Here is a 15424-nt window from a genome sequence, read left to right as displayed (position 1 = left end):
AGTTACCAGTACTGAGCACCCGAGCATGGTAGTGCCCGCTCATCACTAGTTACGAGTAATGAGCACCCGAGCATAGTAGTGCCCGCTCATCACTAGTTACGAGTACTGAGCACCTGAGCATGGTAGTGCTCGCTCATCACTAGTTACGAGTATTGAGCACCCGAGCATGGTAGTGCCCACTCATCACTAGTTACGAGTACTGAGCACCCGAGCATGGTAGTGTCCGCTCATCACTAGTTACGAGTACTGAGCACCCGAGCATGGTAGTGCCTGCTCATCACTAGTTACGAGTATTGAGCACCCGAGCATGGTAGTGCTCGCTCATCACTAGTTACGAGTACTGAGCACCCGAGCATGGTAGTGTCCGCTCATCACTAGTTACGAGTACTGAGCACCCGAGCATGGTAGTGCCTGCTCATCACTAGTTACGAGTACCGAGCACCCGAGCATGGTAGTGTCCGCTCATCACTAGTTACGAGTACTGAGCACCCGAGCATGGTAGTGCTCGCTCATCACTAGTTACGAGTACTGAGCACCCGAGCATGGTAGTGCCTGCTCATCACTAGTTACGAGTACCGAGCACCCGAGCATGGTAGTGTCCGCTCATCACTAGTTACGAGTACTGAGCACCCGAGCATGGTAGTGCCCGCTCATCACTAGTTACCAGTACTGAGCACCCGAGCATGGTAGTGCTCGCTCATCACTAGTTACGAGTACTGAGCACCCGAGCATGGTAGTGCCCGCTCATCACTAGTCACGAGTACCGAGCACCTGAGCATGGTAGTGCTCACTCATCACTAGTTACGAGTACCGAGCACCTGAGCATGGTAGTGCCCGCTCATCACTAGTTACCAGTACTGAGCACCCGAGCATGGTAGTGCCCGCTCATCACTAGTTACGAGTACTGAGCACCCGAGCATAGTAATGCCCGCTCATCACTAGTTACGAGTACTGAGCACCTAAGCATGGTAGTGCCCGCTCATCACTAGTTACGAGTAATGAGCACCCGAGCATAGTAGTGCCCGCTCATCACTAGTTACGAGTACTGAGCACCTGAGCATGGTAGTGCCCGCTCATCACTAGTTACGAGTAATGAGCACCCGAGCATGGTAGTGCCCGCTCATCACTAGTCACGAGTACCGAGCACCTGAGCATGGTAGTGCTCACTCATCACTAGTTACGAGTACCGAGCACCCGAGCATGGTAGTGCTCACTCATCACTAGTTACGAGTACCGAGCACCCGAGCATGGTAGTGCCCGCTCATCACTAGTTACGAGTACCGAGCACCCGAGCATGGTAGTGCCCGCTCATCACTATTTACCAGTACTGAGCACCCGAGCATGGTAGTGCCCGCTCATCACTAGTTACCAGTACTGAGCACCCGAGCATGGTAGTGCTTGCTCATCACTAATACACTAATAGCTATCTATACACATGGAAATCTAAATATCTAAATACCCTTGCAAAAGGCAGAATGTCCCCTTAAAACGAGCACCTGGGGCACATGTAGATTTTTGGTTAGGAGACAGTGGTGAATGGACCCATGACTTATTGAGCCTGCACCCCACTGTGCGCACACCCAGGTATGAACTAAGCACTTTTGTCCAATCTCTTAAACTATCCGATCAGAAGTGCAGCGGAGGGGGCGACAATGTGCACAAGGTTTCCAAAGTTTAGTTACACTTTAAATATAAATAAAACTTGGCTTCGAGCTCAGCAGCTACATAACATTACAGGACTACAATGTAACCTTACATTCCTGCCACATCACACTCCTACTGCTCCCCCTAGTGGACTGTATGTGTAATTACATCCTTCATGCTGTAACACATGGAATGCAGATGTAGCAGATTATGATTGTATTCAAATCCTAATGTTCATGGATCAGAGTTGGACATATCATTGGTCCAACCTCACAGGGGCCCAGGAAGACAAGAGGCCCATTTCTACCTCCAATTTTGCATTTTTATGATCTCTTGGGCTGCAAAGGGCCCATATATTGTTCTTGCACAGGGGCCTTTTTTTCTGTGTCATAGATCATATAAAAATCCTGCAAAACCTGCAGCCCCATGTAAAAGTTATACTTGCTGCTGGGTCTTAAATGCACAATCAGCTCTGCTACATTGAAGGGTTTTTAGATAGAGCTGAGTTTGTGCGGCACGGTGGCTCAGTGGTTAGCACTGCAGTCTTGTGGTGGCTCAGTGGTTAGCACTGCAGTCTTTTGGTCGCTCAGTGGTTAGCACTGCAGTCTTGTGGTGGCTCAGTGGTTAGCACTGCAGTCTTGTGGTGGCTCAGTGGTTAGCAATGCAGTCTTGTAGTGGCTCAGTGGTTAGCACTGCAGTCTTGTGGTGGCTCAGTGGTTAGCACTGCAGTCTTGCAGCGCTGAGGTCCTAAGTTCTAGTCCCACTCAGGACAACATCTGCAAGGAGTTTGTATGTTCTCCCCGTGTTTGTGTTCCTCCCACACTCCAAAAAACATACTCATAGTGAATTTAGATTGTGAGCCCCAATGGGGACAGTGTTGCCAATGTATGTAAAGAGCTGTGGAATTAATAGCGCTATATAAGTGACTAAATATATATATATATATATATATATATATATATATATATATATATATATATATATATTATTTGTCATTTTTCACACATCACTATCCACTCTGCTACATCTGCTTGCGCTGTCATCTGCAGATGCAATAGTCCACGCTGGTGTGCAATCGATCCCTGCAGTGCAATCGATCCCTGCAGTGCAATCCTTGTGGTGGGCGATCAGTCAGGGGCTGCATGATGAAAAGGAAGGTAACTGAGTCCCAGGCAGTGAGAAGCCGAGGAGGAATGATGCAACCAGAGGAATGGCCTCCCCTGCAGCTGTCTCCTCCTCTTTCCATGACTGTAATGTGATTATGAATGTGTTGCACAAGCCCTGGAGGTGGGTCCCCTTACAATCCACACACAGTGTGTCAGAGGGGGTGAGTCACCCAGGAGGAGGGCACATTGCTGTCACCCAGGAGGAGGAGGGTGCATTCAGCTGGATGTGTGATAGTCAGTGTGATCCTGCTGCTGCTGTACAGCAGATGTAGTCAGGCGCTCACCCAGGCTGCATCTCCCATAGGAAAGCCTGTGCCTAAGCTTCAGGACCCTGGATGAGCTTTGCGCACTGGATGCGCCCTCTGCTTCTGCTGGACCTTGCACACTTGCTGGATGATTGCCACTTCTTCTTCTTCTTCTTAGGACGCTTTGTTCTCCCCCTTTGCATCACTCATGATTGCCAATGTGCCGCGGCAGAGCCGGGTGGGAGCCCCCCGCCTGGTCACCTGCAGAGCGCACCCCAAGAGGCTGGAGAGCGATGAGCCACCTGCTAAATGCGCCCGGCTCAGCGAGTCTCCTCCAGACAGCGGACTACTGCCCTCCCCGGGCTCTCCACAGCCCCCGGCTCTGCACAGCTCTTCCCCTCAAGGACCTACCTGCATAGGGAATTACCTTCTACTACCTGCTGGAGACCGGGAGAACGTATCCAGAGCCCTCAACCTGCACACTGGAGAGGAGCTGCAGTGTAAGGTGAGCCCAGGGCACTGTGGACCAGGAGATGTTTGATGCTAAGGGTGTCCCCAATGTGGGCATCCTCATTGTAGCCCCAAAACTTGGGTTAACCTCAGTGTGTTGGCTTCAGTCTCAAGGGAACCCCAAGGTCTTAGCTGAGCTCTATATCTTGTACAGTCAATGATCCTGAGGTCTTTGGGGCAATTAATCTGAGAGCCCGAAGGGGTACTCAATCTCTTGGCTCCACGAAAGCTCCAAGGCATAGGGTGATCTTCAGCCTGGTCTCTCATGGAAACCCCAAGGAAGGGGAGCAGTCAGATTTTTGTCTATAGGATCTCATAGTAGACTCAAGGTGACATCATATGAACCCCAAGGTCTTGGCTACCTTTACAGTCAAGGGGAGACCCAAATTCTTGTACAAATCATGGAAGCCATACATTTTGAGGTCTTGGGGGCAATTAGTCTGAGAGCCAGAAGGGGTACTCAGTCTCTTGGCTCCACGAAAGCTCCAAGGCATAGGGTGATCTTCAGCCTGGTGTCTCATGGAAACCCCAAGGAAGGGGAGCACTCAAAATTTTGTCTATATGATCTCATAGTAGACTCAAGGTGACATTACTCAATCTCATATGAACCCCAAGGTCTTGGCTACCTCATACAGTCAATGAGAGCCCCAAATTCTTGTACAAATCATGGTAGCCATACATTTTGAGGGGTGCTGGATCTCTAGGAAGCACCAAGACCTCCACAGTTTATCTTTAGGATCTCATAATTGCTTCAAGGTGACTTTACTCAATCTCTGTAAGGGGTGCCCTGAAGCTTTGGTAGCCCAAAAGCAAAAGTCATCATCAATCCCATGGGAGTCCAAAGGACCAAGGCGGCCTGAATATTTTTTTTTTAGTCTACATGGGCTTATCTTTTGTCTGTGGTCTGTAGAGTCTTGTGGGGAATGCGAGCTGTGGGGTGATCTCAGGTTGTTGTCTTTATCCTCATGAGAAGCTTGAGAGAGCGGTGAGTCCTCACTGTGGTGTCGCAGGACTCCTAGGGAAGACCAAACGGAAAAGAACGTCCCATATATAGACATTTCCATTGGCTCCTTGGAACCTCAATTCTACTAGCTGGGCACGTTATGGGATTGGTGACTTGTCATTGTTGTTTAGGGGATGTTACCTTCACAGGCTATTGTTATGGGACATTAACTTCACGAGCTGCTGACCCTCAGACTTGCCCAAACTAATGTGACCTCACTTTGCTAGAAAAAATTCTTTCTGTATTGGACTGGGTTGGATCTCCCTAGGTAGTCAGGATGTTGTATTGTCTGTCCCAAAAGACCCCCAGGTGACAACTAAATTCATGACTATTAGACTCTAGTTATTGCATTGTCTGAAGTAGACAAGAAACCTCAGTGTCTAGTGTGTTCTCCTCCTGGAGGTCTCTGGGGGCCACCTCTTCGCTTCCTGCGCTGCCTCAGGGGTGCACAGTTTCGAGTTCCATGCTGTGTCTCTGGGGAACCGTCTTTTCCGCTTCCTGAATGTTCCCAGAACAATCAGTTTGGTTAAGTGATTGCCCCTCCAGGGGGCACAGGATACCTTCCTGTAAGAATGAGTGCTTGGACTTCCGAATGGATTGCTTCTTTTTCCAAATTCTTGAGATGTAGACCATCACCTTTGACAGTAGTTCTACAGTCACCGTCTGATTGTGGCCTTTGTTAGGATGGCCTAGTTTTGAGCGTTGAGTATGTGCACAGTGCCGTCACCTCATCTGCCCTTCATCAGAGACTCCTCCGCAGTATAGTAGTGGTTGCACTGGGCCGTCATGATTTTTGGGCAGAAAACAAGTGTTTTTTGAGACCAAGCCAGAAGTGAACCTAGAAGGAAGATGGAGCCAACACTGTGATTCCAAGGGCCTCATCTTGCACATGACAATCCCACCCCATACTAGACCTCTATGGCCCCTGCAGCCTGGTCTCTGTGCACCAGGTGGTTAATAGTTGCTGACGGAGTGCACTTCACATGTGATATCCTCCTCGCTTTCATGCACTGACACAATCACATTCTTCAACCGACGTCTCATTTTGCAGATATTTAATTGGACTCGACAAGCTACGTCAATGCTGATCCCCTCCGGTAACCTTAATCCTGCTAGAAGCTGAGTGACGGGGGAATATATGGAGATCCGGATTTGTCCAGGATCCTCATTAGCTATGGAGAAAAATTTTGGGATTTTATTTTAGGTTGCTCTCAATATATGCAAGGCAGAAGCAAATGCATCCAAAATGTGCACCCTGCAAAGGGAACCGGGCAAAAAGGGGGCAATTAAAAGCCACTTACAGGGCCCATATGCTACTGTCACCGGTGCCGTAGAGTAGGATTATTTATGATATGCACTTTGTATGGATCTGAAGTATTAAATTTCATCTTTCCCCCCTTTTTTTTACAGGTTTTCCCTTTAAAGCACTACCAGAAAAAAATCCAACCGTACATCCACCTGCCGTGGCACCGGAACATCACCGGGATTGTGGAGATCATCCACGGAGAGAGCAAGGCCTATGTCTTCTTTGAGAAGGAGTTTGGTGACATGCACTCCTACGTACGAAGCTGCAAGCGGCTGGGCGAGGACGAGGCGGCCAAGTTATTTAGACAGATCATCAGCGCCGTTTCCCACTGCCATCGATCGTCTATTGTCTTAGGAGACCTCAAGCTGAGGAAATTCGTCTTCTCTGACAAAGAAAGGTGAGACCTGGCACGAGGTGGGACGTGAAAAGTGCCTAATTTATGGCTGAGATTACCGGTTCCTACGGAATAGACACTTGCTAGAGGCCCGGGTCACAAGGTGCCTCTTTCCTTAGGGTAATGGATAAGTGCAACAGTGTTGTGCAACGGTCTCTAATCTGCGATTCCTCCCCCTCCTTCCATATTGCTCCCAAATATTAGTATTTCCATCGGAGTGTTTGCTCTTTTCTGTTTACACTCGTATTGCTCATAGCAAAACAGGCGCAGGAAAACGAACAGATGCTGAAATAGCAGAGCTGTGTTTGTCTATTCTCGCAATATATCAGATTGTGCCCTGTGCTCAGAAACGGCACTTAGGTCAGCGACAATGCCATATTACGCACTCATCACTGCCTAATCTCACCCTCTCAACTCTGCTACGTCTGTATCATTTGACAGCCTTATTCGGATTCCCCTCCACAGCAGAGCAGCGCAGGCTTACATGTAATGGAACATTGGCAGCTCGCGGAGGCGATGACCTGATAGAGGGGGCGAGGGAAGTTTTGTTTTTACTGCACTTTGTCATTGGACTAAAAACGAAATAAGGCGTAGAGTGAATTAGCATGGATTGAGTGGTAGAGACGTAGCAGAGCTGAGAGTGTCATTTTGCAAAATAAGTGGTTTTCAGCAGGGTGACGGGTTCTGCATTATTTTACGTGATTGGTGCTGAAATAACAAGGTCTGTTCTGCTACTTCTGTATACAAGATTAAATTGTAAAGAAAGGGCAGCAACAGTGGGCACCAGCAAACGCCAAGGGAGACAACAATGGGCACTAGCAAACGCCAAGGGGGACAACGATGGGCACTAGCACATGCCAAGGGGGACAACAATGGGCACTAGCAAACGCCAAGGGAGAAAAACGATGGGCACTAGCAAACGCCAAGGGAGACAACAGTGGGCACCAGCAAACGCCAAGGGGGACAACGATGGGCACTAGCACACGCCAAGGGGGACAACAATGGGCACTAGCACACGCCAAGGGGGACAACGATGGGCACTAGCAAACACCAAGGGGGAAAAACGATGGGCATCAGCAAACGCCAAGGGGAACAACGATGGGCACAAGCACACGCCAAGGAGGACAACGATGGGCACTACCAAACGCCAACCATCGGGGGGCATGGATATGGTAGTTTTCCACACCTCAAGTAATCAAAAAATAGGCCTAGCTTAATTTCCACCTTGGCCCGTTGCCAGTTTTCATGTTACTTCTATTGCTGAATGAAAGTAACGCTATATGGCGGAAGGTATTACATTTTTTGACCCAAACGCTTAGAAATCCTGCCGCGTCAGGAATACATTCTGCTCATGGTGTTCCATTCGGGATATTTACCCACGTCATGTCACTGGTATGTAAACTAATGTTAGAGAAGAACGATGCCAAGAGTGAGCGGAGGGGGAGGAGGGGGGGTGTCGAATTTGTGGTCATGGTGGTGATTTCAGAAGTGGGTTTTGCCAGATGTATTTTTAAATGTCCCTTTTTATTTCTGGGCTATGGAGTGTGTGCCCATGGGTGGGACACCACAGGGCACAGTATGCCAATTTTCGGTCATAAAGTTGGAAAAGTGCAGACGTTTCCTTCAGTGTCTTGCAGTAGGGATTTTTGTATATCATCAGCACAGGTGCGAGGTTTTTGGTATGATACCCATCACTTGTTGCCAGATTGAGTCATGTTTTCCGTCCTCTCTTTGCTTCACACAAGTTCACGGTAAGGACAGAATGAGGAACACTTTACAAGGCGAAAAGAAATCCATCCCCCCCCTCCGAGAGCCTCTCATCTCACCCGTCTTTTATATAACCTCGAAATACATCTCCCCCGATTAACCGATGCCCTTTTATCTTGCGTTGTCTGAATTTTTGGCCATGGTAGTCTAGATCTTGATGACAACCTCTGCCATCCAAGAAGGTGTTATGTAAGGAACTGTCACTATTGAAGGACATTCTCACTCAATAGAAGAACATAGACATTTGCACTTCAAAACAAAAAATTCAAGTTGCCACCACTGATGGGCTACTGACTGGGGTGGGAATTATGGTGCACAAGGAACTAGTTTTGATGTTTTTGCTTTTCTTTTTGTTTCCTAGGACTCAACTCAGACTGGAAAGCTTGGAGGACGCTCATATCATGAAAGGAAAGGACGATGCTTTGTCGGACAAACATGGCTGCCCCGCTTATGTGAGTCCGGAGATTCTGAACACCACAGGGACTTATTCTGGGAGATCAGCCGATGTTTGGAGCTTGGGAGTCATGCTCTACACTCTCCTGGTGGGACGCTATCCTTTCCATGACTCAGACCCGAGTTCTCTCTTTTCCAAAATTCGACGAGGACAGTTCTGTATACCGGACCATGTATCTCCAAAAGCCAGGTGCCTTATACGAAGCCTTTTGAGGAAGGAACCTTCCGAAAGACTGACCGCAGATGAGATATTATTACATCCCTGGTTTGAGGCCGCTACGCAACCCAGTTACGCGGACCAGGAATCGAGTAACACTGACCAACTAGTTCCAGATGTCCCACCGAACTGTGATGACCTGGAGTCATTCTTCTGCTAGCTTGCCCCATCTCTTGGACCATGGTCGCCTCTTTCCAAGGACGTTTTATAAACTTTAGGACAACCATCTTGTCTTTTACCCCTTCGATAAATGCCCTTCTGGACTTTGCCAACAATTATCCTATTGCAAGAGCTTTAGTCTTGGGGGGAGGTTGGTGCTTCTTCTTGTTGTGGGGTATTTTTTAGAAAAAAAGGTTTTTGGGAAGACCTATTCAATGAAGGCAGAACCATAAATCATCGGACAGTATAATGGTACGGGTTAAGAAACAGCTTCTTTTCAAGGTGTAGGTGGTTGACCCTAAATCGTGGTCTTTACTCCTTCGTGGTGTTTCAAAAAAATTCGAGTGATCTTCAAATTTTTTCGAGCTGGTGCCAATCACTTCAAGAATTTTTTTTGTAATTATTTTTTTCTTATAAATATTGTTTTGGCCAGTGAAGTGCAGTGTGGGAAATATGGGTATTTTTTGGGGGTTCTTTGTGATTATGTTCTCCTTTATTCTATCCGAAAAAGGGGCCGTGAAGAGAACTGAATATTTTTTCAAAAAAATCAAACAAATTACATACATTATGGTCATAAAATGTTTTGTAGAGTGCTACAGGTGTGAAGGAATGGTGACGATGACGCATATACCTCATTATTATTGGCCTCGGCGCCACACATTTCACAACTTCAGTAATGTGTAAGTTATAAGTTAGACTCTTGTAAATAGGTTCATGGTTACTAAATTTTTTATTTTTTTTATAGACCTGAAGTGGCCATTTTTTTTTTTATTGAACCAGGCTCATGGTAGAATACAGATGTAGCAGAGCTGAATTTTTCGTCCTGCTTTTTAGGGGATACTGTATTTTTCGGATTATAAGATGCAATTTTCCTCCCAAAAATTTGGGAGGAAAATGAGGGTTGCGTGTTATAATCCGAATATAGCTTACCGGGAGGTTGAGAATGGGCACTGTGCTGGCTGCGGTGGGGGCTGTGCTGGCTGCGGTGGGGGCTGTGCTGGCTGAAGTGGGGGCTCCTGTGCGGACTGCTGTGGAGCAGAGCGGTGCGGCGGGTGTCCCAAATGCTCCGTCGGCAGAGCAGGCTTTAAATAATGGTGCCGGAGTTGGTATGTGCGCATATTGAGCTCTCAGCTCAAGATCTCTTCTGCGCATGCGCCACCTCCTGCCCACTGATCTCCCAGCAGTGGACTTAAGGAAAATGGTGCCCGGACGTGGCACGTGCGCAGATGAGATCTCGGCTTGTCATTGAGCCGAGACTCAGTCTGCGCATGCGCCAACTCCAGGCGCCATTTCATTGAAGCCCGCACCGCCAATAGAGCATGCGGGACACCCACCGCAGCGCCTGCAGAATCGCCCTACTCCAGCACCTCCCCTGCCTCCTGTGACCCCCCGCTCCACCACCGCTGCCGCCGCCTCCCCTCCCCCCCGTTTTGTTAATTTACCTTTTTTATGTCTAAATTTGGGGTGCGTCTTATAATTGAAAAATTGGTAATTTAGCGGCGTTACCTCCTATGAACGGCCACGATGACAAACTCGGCTCTGCTACATCTGTGTTTACTTAGAAAGTGAAATCATGGGATGTAACTGATATCAACCACATAAGGTAGGGCCAAAAGGCCAAAACTTGCCCATTCTGATTGATGGGCGCTTTGTCCCCACCGCCTCCCCTTCTGACCCGACCCTTAATTTGCTATTTGTTACAGCCTGTGCCCTGGTGTCCTGTTATAAGATGGTGCTCGACAACCTGTCACGATTCATGGCGGAGAAGTTAAAAAAAAAAAGTTGTTTCCCTCATTGTTAATTTGAATTGTAAATTAAGAAAGAAAGAAAGAAAGAAAGAAATCCCAAAAATATTCAACAACTGTAATGTGAATAACTGTTGGCAAAAAAAAAAAAATATTATTTTTTTTTTTTTTTAAATCGTGAGTGACCCATGGGGGCGACCTCGTCCCTTTTTTGCACTAACTGCCTCGCGGTTGTTTCTCTCGTATCTGTGATACGCTGTATATGGATGAGCCTGTATATAGTGACAGTAAGCGTTTGCTGAAAACAGAATTGAAAAAACACTATTATGTTATGTAAATACGTGAAAAAATTCCCGACGACGGGAATATTTGTAAAGTTTGTTGTAATAAATATTTTCTTTTTTAAACTTGTTGTCTTGGTTGTGACTATATAGGCGTCATATATTTTCCCGTTCGACTCTTATTATTGGATAGGGCTTGTAAATACAAGCAATTTTGCAATTTACTGTTTGTTAAAATTTTCAGCCGTTCTAAAGATATTAACACTTTTTGTTTATGCCTCGTTACCTTGGAAACCGACCACCACTGCGAGACAATAGAACAAGTGCACTTACAAGTTCTTTTCTCTTATAAGCACTGTTTTGGAGCCAGCCAGGATCGCTGGAGCGCACTGTTAGTTACCTCCCAATCCCGTCCAGCTTCAGCACAGTGTTTACAAGCTAGACAGCAGTGGTGGTCGGTCTCCTAGGCAACGAGCAGTAAACGCAAGAAAAGTGATAATATCTCAAGAACGGCTGCAAATTTTGATAATCAGTAAATTGCAAAAGTGCTTGTATTTACAAGAACTATCCACAATATCCATCTATTAAAATGGGAAAAACCCTTTAAGGTCAAGATCTGGAGATTCGTACTGTTGGATGTATGGGCCATGGATGGAAGCTGTACATTATGTTGTGACAGAATCTATAAATCGTTGGATTTCCTGAAGAAGTGGAGTTTTACTCCGAAACGCGTAGAAATAAGCCCCCTCTCACATATCATCCAGTATATTGGTTCTACAGTTCGTCTGCAGCAGCGCCGTTCTTCTTCCACAGCTTTTATTCTGGTTCCAGCACTTCTTGTATGACAGAATCTATGTTTACCTGTTTTGTTATTAATGTTGACCTTGAATGATTCCGGCTCAGTGATTGTAGAATACCCCCTGCACAGTCAGCAACGATAAAAATGTAGGCCCTTTACAGGAGCTGCTTGACATCACCACACTCTGACCCAAGAGGAAGTCCTCCAGCCCCATGGTTACATATTCCACCATTTTCATTAACGCTGCAGCACCTGTGGAGACCACATATATCTACAGGTGTATCTAAGTGTGATTTTGGCTAATGAATGTATATCTACCGTAAGCCTATTTTGTGTTCAATTTGTCTGCTGACCGAGTATCTAAGCCTATCGTGTAATCTGATCTGGTGTATCCAATCTGATTTTGTGTAATGCTACTTGCAGAGCTGTGTATCTAGGTCTTTTATGTGTGGTACTCCCTGATGAGCAAGTGTATCTAAGAGTACTTTCACACTTGCGTTGGACGGCTTCCGTTGCTATCCACAGCCTTGAGGAATTACGGTAACCGTTGCAGGAATCCGTTATATTCCTTATAGACTTCTATTAGCTACGGATAGCAACGGATGGTCTTGCATTGCATCCGTCCCGCGGCGCATCAGTTGTTTTGACGCTGACCGTGAGTGACCGTCGGGCGGATGGAACGCTGCATGTAGCGTTTTTCTGTGCTTGGCGGAGTGTCAAAAAAACGCAACCTGCAGGAATCCGTTGGCGTCCGTTGTTTTTATAATGGATGCCTATGGTGGCGGATTCCGTTAGAATCTGTCATTTGACGGATTCCGTTAACGCAACCGTCTTTACACAACTGCGCATGCTCAGATGTATAAAGTCAAGGAAAAAAAACCTATAACGGATTGCGTTATTTTGTACGATCCGTAGCATCCGTTGTGCCACTATATGCAACGAAGTTCTAAGATGTGTGATACTATTTGCTGCGTATCTAAGCTTACCACGTGTGATACTATTGTGATGCCCTGGACTAGCCAGGTAGTCACATACATACCAACATACACACCCCCACCCTAGACAGTTACAACAGTCAGACAAAAACCCTTGTTACCTCCCTCCAGGGTCTGATGTCCACACCAGGTGGGGCGGAGCCAGGCGGTTGGCCCCACCCACCGAGGAGTTCACAGGCCTGGAGGCGGGAAAAGTGTCAGATGAGTCTTGGAGGGAGATGAAAGTGAGAGGAGTAAACACTTCAGGTGTATGGGTAGGAGCCCAGGCACTGACAGCAAGGTTGGCAGACGGTGGTGGCCGTGTGCAAGAGTTGGTGGAACTCCGCAGAGCCGTAAGGACCGGGGTCGGGTGTCGGCCCGCCGGTACCGGACCGGGGAACGGAGTGAAGCTAAGCACACAGGCAGGGCCATCGGACCCCGACCAGACTTGGAGCCGTCGTCAATAGTCAAATCCGAATGTGACAGGAACCCCAGGGGTTTCCTAACAACCAAGTCCCGATTGAAGGCAACCGTCCACCCAGAGAGGATATACAGCCACCGCCACAGGCTAGAGATCCAAGGGCCAGCGCCTGCGGGCAAAACGGGCTCCTACGGTACCAATACGCCGGGGAGCGGATCTACCTGTGGGCAACCACAGGAGTCAAGAACATCTTTACAGGTGCAGGGAAAGACAGCCACCATCAGCCGTCCGGGGAGAGCACAACAACAACACTGCAGCCGGCTGCGGGACCCGTCCATCCGGCCGTTTCGGTTTACCAGAGACTTTGTCAGTGATTGTCTGAGTGAGTACACCAGTGCCGTCCGGCACCGCGCCGCGCTGTCCCTGCAACCCTGCACCTCACCAACCCTGCCTCCCCGTCACACCACCGGGCCCCGGGACCACCAACCCCTACCCACGGAGGGGGAAAACAACATCCCAGCTGCTCCCTACCATCACTCCCGGGATCCCTGTCACCAGCAGCGGTGTTGCCCATCTTCACCACAACCCGTGGGTGGCGTCACGGACTAAATCCCCAAACAAACCACCCCCTTTTTACTCACGGGCGAGGTGCGCCGCTTGAGTCCCCGGATCCGGCCCACCGCTCGAGCCACCGAGCAGCAGCAGCAGCGCCGGACCCGAGCATTAGCGAGCGCAGCGCCCCGCCGCCCGCGACACTATCTGCTGTGTATCTAAGCTTACCATGTGTGATACTATCTGCTGCGTATCTAAGCTTACCATGTGTGATACTATCTGCTGCGTATCTAAACTTACCATGTGTGGTACTATCTGCTGAACCATTGTATTTAGGGCTATCATGTATAATACTGTTTGCTGAGCTGTGTATCTAAGCCTGTCATGTGTGATACCCCCTGCTGAGCAGTGTATCTCAGCCTATATTGTATGATACGGTTCAGAGTATCTCTGATGCTACATGCATATTCAGCCTAGGATTTCAGTATTGGACATGTGCAGCTACAGATGATTAAAACGAAATTGTCTGATTGTAATAAAATTCCCCGCTGTCGCCCACCAGCTGTGAGCACAAAGTGACACATGGAGGCTCTGCGGCCTGCGACACCAGAGATGTGTGGGATCAATAATGTCACATCCTCTTCTGAGACTGAAAGGGAACATATCGAGCTGAGCAATCACCCCGACAAATGGCGGATATGTCTGTACTACAGAGAGATGCTACAGAGATTAGAGAGATTAGGTGATAGATTAATGATAGATAGATAGAGGGCTAGATAGAGGGCTAGATAGATAGATAGATAGATAGATAGAGGGATAGATAGATAGATATATGATAGATAGATAGATAGATAGATAGATAGAGGGATAGATAGATAGATAGAGGGATAGATAGATAGATAGAGGGATAGATAGATAGATAGAGGGATAGATAGATAGATAGATAGATAGATAGATAGATAGATAGATAGATAGATAGATAGAGGGATAGATAGAGGGATAGATAGAGGGATAGATAGATAGATAGATAGATAGATAGATAGATAGATAGATAGATAGATAGATAGATAGAGGGATAGATAGATAGATAGATAGATAGATAGAGGGATAGATAGATAGATAGATAGATAGATAGATAGATAGATAGATGGATAGATAGAGGGATAGATGGATAGATAGATAGATAGAGGGATAGATAGAGGGATAGATAGATAGATAGAGGGATAGATAGAGGGATAGATAGATAGAGGGATAGATAGATAGATAGATAGATAGATAGATAGATAGATAGATAGATAGAGGGATAGATAGATAGATAGATAGATAGAGGGATAGATAGATAGATAGATAGATAGATAGAGGGATAGATAGAGGGATAGATAGATAGATAGATAGATAGATAGATAGAGGGATAGATAGATAGATAGATAGATAGATAGAGGGATAGATAGATAGATAGATAGATAGATAGATAGATAGATAGATAGATAGCTGGATAGAGGGATAGATAGATAGATAGAGGGCTAGATAGATAGATAGAGAGAGAGATAGATAGATAGAGGGATAGATAGATAGATAGAGGGATAGATAGATAGATAGAGGGATAGATAGATAGATAGATAGATAGAGGGATAGATAGATAGATAGATAGATAGATAGAGGGATAGATAGATAGATAGATAGAGGGATAGATAGATAGATAGAGGGATAGATAGATAGATAGATAGATGGATAGAGAGATAGATGAATAGATAAGATAGATGGATAGATGGATGGATGGATGGATAG

The 15424-nt window shown here is 46.9% G+C and overlaps 1 protein-coding gene across 1 annotated transcript; it reads left to right on the top strand.

The window, feature by feature from the left end:
* Positions 1-3018: 3018 nt before the first annotated feature.
* TRIB1 (tribbles pseudokinase 1) lies at positions 3019-11016 on the top strand. The gene is made up of 3 exons (XM_075352872.1): positions 3019-3560; positions 5979-6271; positions 8397-11016. Exons 1-3 carry the CDS (start codon positions 3264-3266, stop codon positions 8863-8865), a joined length of 1059 nt encoding a protein of 352 aa, XP_075208987.1. The 5' UTR covers positions 3019-3263; the 3' UTR covers positions 8866-11016.
* The last annotated feature ends 4408 nt before the right edge of the window (positions 11017-15424 follow it).

This window comes from Anomaloglossus baeobatrachus, chromosome 6, assembly GCF_048569485.1.
Source record: "Anomaloglossus baeobatrachus isolate aAnoBae1 chromosome 6, aAnoBae1.hap1, whole genome shotgun sequence".
Classification (NCBI taxonomy): domain Eukaryota; kingdom Metazoa; phylum Chordata; class Amphibia; order Anura; family Aromobatidae; genus Anomaloglossus; species Anomaloglossus baeobatrachus.
Note: the sequence above shows the minus strand (reverse complement) of the source record. Positions and strands in the feature narration are given on the sequence as shown.